The following is a 9,523-nucleotide window of genomic DNA, read 5'->3' on the forward strand; positions in this document are numbered from 1 at the left end:
CGTTTTAGGTTTAGTTTTACTGTCCTAAATATGGGATGAAAAAAAAATCTAAGATTGAGAAGGAACTGCCAATTTAATTGGTTGATGATTGATGATCGTTGCAGAGGATGATGGGGTCGACGAAAAGAAGAAATGAGAGGAAGGTTGTTTGCAGCATATTCGGAGAATATAATTTATCGGTGTTCTTCGTCGATGCTTGGTTTGCCTCACGCCGAGTCGCTCCGCCGCTATCCCGTTTTAGGCTGCCCATAATGATAGCATCATAGGTAGTATCATGCATGTTAATTAGGTAATTTCAATGAGGTGGCATAAAATTAAATGAAGAAAGAAAGGGTTGAGTATCGTATCATGATACCATATCACATTAAATGATGTGTTACTATGTGTCTTGCATGACAATAAATAAACTATCATATGATACTAACATATGATACTATGCATTACGGATATGGTATCATACACTAGTATCATATGCATGATACTAGTATATGATACTACCCATTACAGCCAGCCTTAGGATGGTGACGCGATGTGTCATCGCTGCTGCCGCCGTTCCTCTTCATATAGCGTGTGCTCTCGACAGAGACGTGCTGATAACATGTTAAAGTAAAACGAGATTGAATGAAAGCGGATGGACGATTAGTCCTTATTTGTATTGATTTTCAAGTATATATACAACTAGAAAAGTTGAAAATAAAAGGTATTTGTTCGAAAATATCCCTTCAGAACATATGCGTGTTGAGTAGAGACATGACTGTTTGAGGTTGGACATTCTTTGCTAATTAATTTCCAACATTTTCTATGCGAATCGAGAGGCCGTGTGCTTGAGTTGGACAGACGTGCCGTTTCCCCTTGTAGGTACGTTTTTTTTTAGGCAAAAACTCCGGTAGTTACGTGGCTCGCTTGGGCACCGCGAGGCTGCCACCTTCCAGAAGCCGGCCCATTTGACCCGCACTGTCACCTTCCGCGAGGCTGCCCACCGCATCCGCTCAGCTACCACCGCCGGCCAGGCCCTGTTGGTTTCCGTTTCCCACGCTGCTTAATACCAGTGCTACTATCCTAAAAAGACAAAAAAATAATAAAAAAAATAACAGCTCCACTGGCCACTCCCGTGAAAAAACATCACCCAAACCCAGTGCAAGCATCGCTTTGATCAAGGGCACAATGTTGTGATGCATCGGGATCCACGACGTACAGGCTACAGAGGGACAATGCAGGGGACAAAAAGACATACGTATCATACAGTTCTCGAGAAAAAAACCATATCATACATACCGTATCTTCCAAACAATTTTACTAGTAGTCTTAAGTACTCCCTCAATTTCAAATGTCTTAGATTTATCTAGATATCAATGTATGTAGTTATGTTTTACTATTTAGATACATCTATTCTTAAACCAAACTTAAGACAAGAAATTTGGGACCAAGATAGTATATGATACTACTAACTACCCCTCCGGTTCTAAATACAAGTCTTTTAAGAGATTTCACTAGATCACTACATACGAAACAAAATAAATGAATCTACATTTTAGAATATGTCTATATACATCCGTATCTAATCTTTTAAAGAATTTCTAGAAAGACTTATAGGAGTAGTAGGAATGGAGGGAATTATTTCCATTATAGCCAGCCGCGGAAACCGGCAGCTCCGAATAAACAAACAAATACAAATAAATACGTCTTCGCCCACTGTGGCTCTGACCACCACCACCACACCAAACCCCCTCTCCTCTATCTCATCTCTGAAAAAAGGAAAGTCAGAAAAACTCCTGCCCCAAACCGCCTTCCTGCTCTCTCTTTTTTCTTCTGGCTATTCTCTCGCGCACGCGCCGGATCCCCGGCGCCGGGGGGGCCTTCGGCGATTCACCCCCACGACTGGCGCGGGCAGAGGTGATTCGCTCTCCCGCCTCTCCTCTCGGCGATTGTTTCTGGGCGGGGCGATCTGCTCGGGTAGGAATTCCGCAGCTCGAGTCGGAGGCCGGGATTCGGTTCTGTGGCTGTGGCTGTGGCTGTGGCTGTGGCTGCGGGCGGCCGGGGCCTCCTCCCCGGGGTTCGTCCTGCGAATCCCGCACGCAACCGGGCTGGAGGACGCGATCAGGCGAGAATTCGTCGCTTCGACGCTAAGGAACCGCCTCCGCCTCCGCTTGCCCGCCCTTGGAGCCGCGAGTTTGCTCTGCTTCATCCATACATCCATCCCCTCCAGCAAGCAATGGATTCAGTTCTTTCTGATGTTCTCGCCTGACGAGGCCAAGTTCGCGCTCCTGTTTCCTCAGCGAATGCGAGTTCGCTGTGATTCATCATACCGTCGAGCAGCGGATTCTTTCCAATGTTCGTGCTTGATAAAGCAAAGTTTTATTTATTATGTCCCCATTTGTGGGAGACCCTGGGACTGTAGGGGAGGAGGACGAGGACAGTCGTCGTCCTACTACCAGTACTCTAATCTGTACTACCGCCTACCAGTCTACCACCGCACACGCACCTGCATTTTCCTCTTGTGCCAGCCCGCTGCGCGTGTCCTTGTGGTTGTTGGGGATGGGTGGCGTTGTCTCGGAAACAAAACAACCACTTGCTCATGCCTTCGTCATGTCGCATACATTCTGCTTCTGCTGCAAACCGGAAGAGCGGGGGGAGGGCATTTTAGCTCTGCATTTTCGTTTCAATTTCACTCTGTTTTTCGTTGCATTGACGCACTATCAAGTCAAGTGAATCTGTTTGTTTGTCACGTCAAGTCACTTTCTTTGAACAACTGACCTGTGTCTGCGTGTGAAGGTCAAGAGAGTTGCTCATTTTGCTTCCCTTCCCTGAACCTGTGTGTGGCACTGCAGAAGAAAAGCTTACTGCCCTGCTAGGAGCCTCGAGCAGGGCTGCCCACGGCGTGTGCCGGAATCATCCCTCCTCGCTCCTCCTGACCAGCTGACCTCCGATGGGATGGGGAACCCTCATATCCAGGCGCCTCAAAGTTTTTTCATTGGCGTTGTTCGTCTACTTGGACTATAAGGTGCGCTTGTGCTTCCCTCTATTCTGCTCCCTTGACTTCTATTCTTCTTCTATATAGAAGCAGATTAACATCTCTCTCATGTGCAAGCAGGCTGTTCAGAAGAGAGTGCAGTGGGTTAGCGCTGTTAAGAAGCACGCTATATGGGCAAAGACGCACGAGCGCAATGCTCGTCGTGTTCTCAACCTGATGATAGAGCTAGAAGGTTTGTGGGTGAAGATGGGCCAGTATTTGTCCACCAGAGCGGACGTGCTTCCTGAGCCGTACATAGAGGTCCTGAAGCAGTTGCAGGACTCGCTTCCTCCACGCCCTCTTGAAGAGGTATGCATTTCCTCTTCATTAGTTACTCTCAAGAAAGAAAGAAAAAACTGTTCATTAGTAAATGGTATCGTAAGTACTTGTACTTCCATTCATTTGTGACCAATCAAACTGGCATCATCACATAGCATAACTGTAATGCAGTTTATCTTAGTATTGGTTTTTGTCTGTCGTGTGCAGGTTCGTGGAACCATAGAAAAAGAACTTGGTAAACCCATGAGTGAACTCTTTGCTACTTTTGACCTTGACCCTCTTGCAACCGCATCAGTAAGTTCCATGCCTCCCAAATGAACTATACTTTCACTGGTGTAAATTCGTAATATGCTCAAGTGAATGAACACTTCTTGACAGATAGCACAGGTTCATCGTGCAACTCTGGAAGATGGCAGAGAAGTTGTTGTGAAAGTTCAGCATGATGGTATCAAAGAGATCATATTAGAGGTTCTTTTCTTTTCTGTGAATAGTGTTTTGTAAGATAAGTAGGATTGCTATTGCAACTTTTCATCTGTGGTCAGGATTTGAAGAATGCAAAATCATTGATCGAATGGATTGCATGGGCAGAACCTCAATATGACTTCAACCCAATGATTGATGAATGGTGCAAGGAGGCACCCAAGGAACTTGATTTCAATCATGAAGCAGGTACTTCTCCTTGCTCAGATTCTTAGGTACAGTCATTCATAAAGAGGTCACCATGATAATGTAAGGTGCAAAATCTACTTTCAGAGAACACTAGGACCGTCTCCAAGAATCTTAGTCGGAAAACTGAAGGTGGGAGTGGCAGTGTTTCCAGTGATGTTGATGTACTGATACCAGAAATTATTCAGGTATTAACTGGCAGCCTAAACTTTATTCTGTTTGTCTTGCATTAGTGTTTGCAAATCACGTGAACTGGGACCATCATCTGACCCATTCTTTTCTGTATCAGTCTACTGAAAAGATTCTAATTCTGGAATACATGGACGGAATTCGCTTACATGACAATGATTCATTGGAAGAATATGGTGTCGATAAGAAAAAACTCGTTGAAGAGATAACCCGTGCTTATGCTCATCAAATATACATTGACGGTTTCTTCAACGGAGATCCTCATCCTGGTACTTTAATTCTGTGCTTCTTTAGGCAGATCTTGTGTCACATAATTTATGTTCTCCAATATTTCCATTGGATATCTTTGTGTTGCTTTCACATCGATTTATGCTAACATGCTTTTCTTTTCTGTAGGCAATTTTCTTGTAAGCAAGGAACCTCCACACAAACCGATTCTCCTTGATTTTGGGCTCACTAAACGCATATCACAGTCGATGAAGCAAGCACTAGCAAAGATGTTTTTGTCATGCGCTGAGGTTTGTAACAGTCTGATCTTACAAATAATACACATGACATCAAAGAGAAGTCAATTAAGGGTATCTTTTGTAGCTATAAGCAACAAGCATTTCCTTCGGAGTAACTGTTACCCCTCTTTTGTATTATGGTTGAATCAAAAGAAGCATATCTTTTACTTTTGGTAGATTTAAACTTTTTTTCATGTAATAAATATTGTGGCTCTTTATCCCTGCATTACACACCAGTGTTATTGCAGGCTGGTAGATGACGCGACACATTCAACAACTATAGTACACCAGTGTTATTGGAGTATAAGATAAGCAAAACAGAATCAGGAATTAGGCTTTGTTTTTGCGACCATGTTTTTTCCTATAGTAAGTTATTGAGTTTCACGCAATACTACGCGATCATAGGCACAAATGTCAATTTTTGTGAGATGTTCTCTTTATTCTATCTTGTCGCTTATTACTAGCTTACTATTCTTTTGTTTAAACTCTATAATTTACAATTCTGAGATCAATGTGTAGGGGGACCAAGTGGCACTGCTGTCAGCCTTTGCAGAGATGGGGCTTAAGCTTCGAGTTGACATGCCTCAGCAGTCTTTGGAGATTGCCTCAATATTTTTCCGCCAGTCCACTACAGCAACTGAAGCGAAAGTATGCTGAAGGCCAGTTATAGATTATTTTTGTTCCTAATACTGCAGGAAGTTGTAGTAACTGGTTGGTTGTGGTTTGTTCCTACTTATTAGGAGAACATTAAAGCATTGAATGAGCAAAGAGAACGAAACGCCAAAGCTCTTCAAGAGAAGATGAAATTGAACAAGAAGGAGGTTAAACATTTCAATCCTGTGAGTAGCCGTGCGCAGCTAATTACTTTCCTGTAAGCTGTGTTGGGTTTGTCAACCAAGAGTCCGGTGTTAAATGGAGGTTTTCTCGCTGTCAGGTTGATGCTTTCCCTGGGGATGCGATAATTTTCATGAGGGTCTTGAATCTTCTTAGAGGTATGTCTGGTCTCTTGAACTTGTACATTCCTCTGATATTTCCAGCATCACAGTGGCAGTTTTTCATTTATACCTGCAGGGCTTTCGGCTTCACTGAATGTTAGGATAGTTTATCTAGACATCATGAGGCCATTTGCTGAATCAACTTTGCTAGGGTGAGATGCGCGTCATGCTTATGTTTGCATCAGCTATGTAGGGATCATCTTTTTCGAATTTGCTAATTTATGATTTCATTGATATCAGGAGTATGACACGCAGTCCCTCAACTAACAGCGAGTGGATCTATGACTCGCCTGTTAACTCTGAAGTGGAGTCTAAACTGAGGAATCTTCTAATTGAGATGGGAAGCGACAAAATTTTGGGTTTACAAGTGGGTCAATAATCTCTTGCCATTCATTTACATGCCATGATGTTGCTGTAGCAATATCTGTATGCCAAAACTTTGCATCATGAGTTTAGCTACGATATATGCATATGATGGTTACCTTGTTGCAATGCAGCCATATTGATATGATATTCTTCTCACAGGTATGCGCATACAAAGATGGAAAGGTCATAATAGATACTGCTGCTGGCACATTGGGGAAATACGATCCGCGCCCCGTTCAACCTGATTCTCTGTTTCCGGTTTTCTCGGTGACAAAGGGCATCACTGCTGGAATGGTACATTGGCTCGTCGATCAAGGGTGAGTGGTTAATTTCAGTACCAAGTGTTTTAACATTCCACTGTGAATCTGTCTGCGGGACATCTGGTTGCGTTATGCCGTAGAATTAATCATGCTATGTATGTGCAAATCTTTGGTCATCCTCATCTTCATCTTGCTTTGCTTGTACATGGAAAAGGCCTAGAAATATGACATGGTACCATCCCCTGCAGTTTTATGTTGCTGTTTTAGTTTCCTACAGCTGCAGTCTCACTTTACCCTTCCCATTTTTCTCTCTTTTCGCCTCTTCCCTTTGAGATTTTTAAACCCCTCCTTCCTCCCGATCTCCCCTCACCCAAAACCATAGCCGCCCCAGACCGCGGCGGCATGGAGGTGCCACCGCAGATGCTCGACGATCTGACGGGGTGGCAGATGATCTTTTCCATGTTACCTTATGCTTTTATACACTTTATCTTGTCCATATAGTGACTGTATGCTCTGATCTTTCAGGAAGTTGAAGTATGAAGAAACAGTTGCCGATATATGGCCAAAATTTGGGACTAACAAAAAGGAGCTAATCAAGGTACAAAAACTTATATCACTTATGCTCTGTAATGAGACAGTGTTTCAGGATACTAACAGACTCATTTGTCACTTCGTAATATAGGTGCACCATCTTCTCAATCATACATCTGGTTTGCATAATGCTCTGGGAGATGTGATCAAAACCGATCCTCTGTCGGTATGTGACTGGGAAGAGATGCTAGACCAGATTGCCAAATCTACACCTGAAACTGAGCCTGGTTCATCACAAATTTATCACTACCTATCCTTTGGTTGGCTGTGTGGCGGTCTCATAGAGGTATAATTAATAAGAAAGTACACTCATACTGCTTGTTTATAACTTTATTTCACGAGTCCTAACAGCGGCATTTGACAATAACAGCATGCATCAGGGAGGAAGTTTCAAGAGATCCTAGAAGAGGCTATTGTTCATCCTCTTCACATCGAAGGAGAGCTATATGTCGGAATTCCTCCAGGTATGTTAACAGATCTAAAAAGAAAGTATGTACTTCCTCCGTTTCTAAATATAAGTCTTTCTAGAGGTTCCACTAGGGGACTATATACGGATGTATATAGACATACTTTAGAGTGTATTTGCTTTGTATGTAATCCCCTAGTGAAATCTCTTAAAAGACTTATATTTAGGAACGGAGGGAGTAGATAGCTTACAATATTCTGTTCTTTGGTTTTTCCGTGATTATGCAAATTGTCTTCTATGCTGAGTGCTGGAAGAGTTTGAAACAGAAGTATTGGAACAATGTTTAAAATTTAACTTCGTGAAAAACGAAATCCTAGGGAGAGATTACAGCGTACCTCGAAATAACACAATGGATTGCTAATTCCACATATGTTGATCAAGGCAACTTTGGACTTAGCATCACGATTTCAAGTTCTGAGAGCCACTTTTACAAGTCTCCACTCTCCATTTTTCTGAACTTATTTTTGCATTCAGTACACAAGGCGATTACACAATGATGTTAAGACGATTTTTGACTTAGCATCAGTATTTTGGTTCTCCAAGTTCTTTGTGGCACTTTTTACAAGTCTCCACTCCACTCTTCTTCTTTTTTTTGCATTCAGTATATAGTGACAGATGCTTATTTTTTGACGATTTTACAGAACATGCTAATACTCCCTCCGTTTCTAAATATATGTCTTTTTAGAGGTTTCACTAGAGGAGTACATACGGATGTATATAGACACTTTAAAGTGTAGATTTACTCATTTTGCTCCGCATGCAGTCCCCTAATGGAATCTCTAAAAAGACATATATTTAGGAACGGGGGAGTATATTTTATCATTCTTCTGTGTACCCCTGGATATAGTATAAGCTATTCTCGACATGCTCGCGATAAAAATTGGATAAGTCTGACATTGTTGCTTTGATCATATAATCCCACTGATAGATATCCCATGGCCTATGTTGATGAAAGTTTGTGCCTTTTTCAGGTGTTGAATCTCGCCTGGCAACACTGACAGTCGACATGGAAGAAATTCAGAAGCTAGAAGGGGTCAGTCCAGGGCCAGACATCCCACCGGAACTGTTGAGCGGCATTGCGCAGATGGCGGCTGGCGTACCAGCTATGTTCAACACGCTGAATGTTCGCCGTGCCATCATCCCGGCCGCCAACGGCCACTTATCCGCCCGTGCGCTGGCTCGGTACTATGCGGCGCTGGCAGCCGGTGGCGCCATTCCCCCGCCGCACTCCAGCAACGCCAAGCCACTCCTGGGCAGCCACGTGCACACGCCCGCGTTCCCCACCGCCGCCACGTCCAAGAAGAAGAAGAAAGGCTCCTCCAAGAAGGGCAGCGGGAGCTCTCTGGAGAAAGGCGAGTACGTGCAGCTACGCACCAGCGACGCCGACAGCGAAGCATCGGCGGCAACAGGGGGTGCCGGCGGCAGGATGTTCAGCAACAGCGACAGCGGCATCATGGACGCGTTCATGGGGGTCGGCGAGTACTCGGGCATGATCCACCCGAACGGCAAGTTCGGGCTCGGGTTCAGGAGGTACGGCAAGTCCGGCTGCGCGCCGACGGGGTTCGGCCACTCAGGGATGGGCGGGTCGAACGGGTTCTGCGACCCGGAGCACGGGTTCGCCATCGCCGTGACGGTGAACAAGATGGCGCTGGGGTCCGTCACGCGGCGCGTGGTGCGGTTAGTGTGTGAGGAGCTGGGCGTGCCGGTGCCCGACGAGTTCTCCGTCGCCGGGGAGAAGGGGCCCGACATGGTGCTCAACCTCGCCCCGCCGGCGGAGTAGGCTGACCTGTGGTAGGAATTTGAAAGGCACGGCATTGATTAACACGGTAGATATTTTATACACACGCGCTGGTCATTTTGACGGGGCATTTTTACACTGTAAAACTTCAGTAACGGCTTGTACTTATGGAGATGTAATTCTTGATGTGAATGATGGCAAAGAGGAGAATGCAAAATTGACTCTGAGGGAAACTCCAACAGGCAGACCCCAACGGACGAACGATTTTGTTCGTTTGGATCGGCCACGCGAACACGAATGTCTGCTTCTGCAAATGGGTCAGCGCATGCGTCCAACATTTGCCGGATCCATTTTTGCGGACGTCCGAAAAAAATAGAAAGTCGGACACGAAGTGCATAATTAAACATTAAAAGCCGGTCATAAAGGCTGACGAGAGTCCACACGTCTGCATTATATT

The 9,523-nt window shown here is 44.5% G+C and overlaps 1 protein-coding gene across 1 annotated transcript; it reads left to right on the forward strand.

Moving 5' to 3' along the window:
• Nucleotides 1-1,719: 1,719 nt before the first annotated feature.
• Nucleotides 1,720-9,299, forward strand: LOC123413666. The gene is made up of 19 exons (XM_045106603.1): nucleotides 1,720-1,893; nucleotides 2,829-3,001; nucleotides 3,092-3,319; nucleotides 3,497-3,583; nucleotides 3,668-3,757; nucleotides 3,832-3,958; nucleotides 4,043-4,143; nucleotides 4,245-4,413; nucleotides 4,541-4,662; nucleotides 5,170-5,298; nucleotides 5,391-5,489; nucleotides 5,585-5,642; nucleotides 5,722-5,797; nucleotides 5,886-6,012; nucleotides 6,171-6,328; nucleotides 6,797-6,869; nucleotides 6,954-7,148; nucleotides 7,233-7,326; nucleotides 8,300-9,299. Exons 2-19 carry the CDS (start codon nucleotides 2,927-2,929, stop codon nucleotides 9,106-9,108), a joined length of 2,817 nt encoding a protein of 938 aa, XP_044962538.1. The 5' UTR covers nucleotides 1,720-1,893; nucleotides 2,829-2,926; the 3' UTR covers nucleotides 9,109-9,299.
• Nucleotides 9,300-9,523: the final 224 nt, after the last annotated feature.

Source organism: Hordeum vulgare, chromosome 7H (genome assembly GCF_904849725.1).
Source record: "Hordeum vulgare subsp. vulgare chromosome 7H, MorexV3_pseudomolecules_assembly, whole genome shotgun sequence".
In the NCBI taxonomy this organism is placed as follows: Eukaryota; Viridiplantae; Streptophyta; class Magnoliopsida; order Poales; family Poaceae; genus Hordeum; species Hordeum vulgare.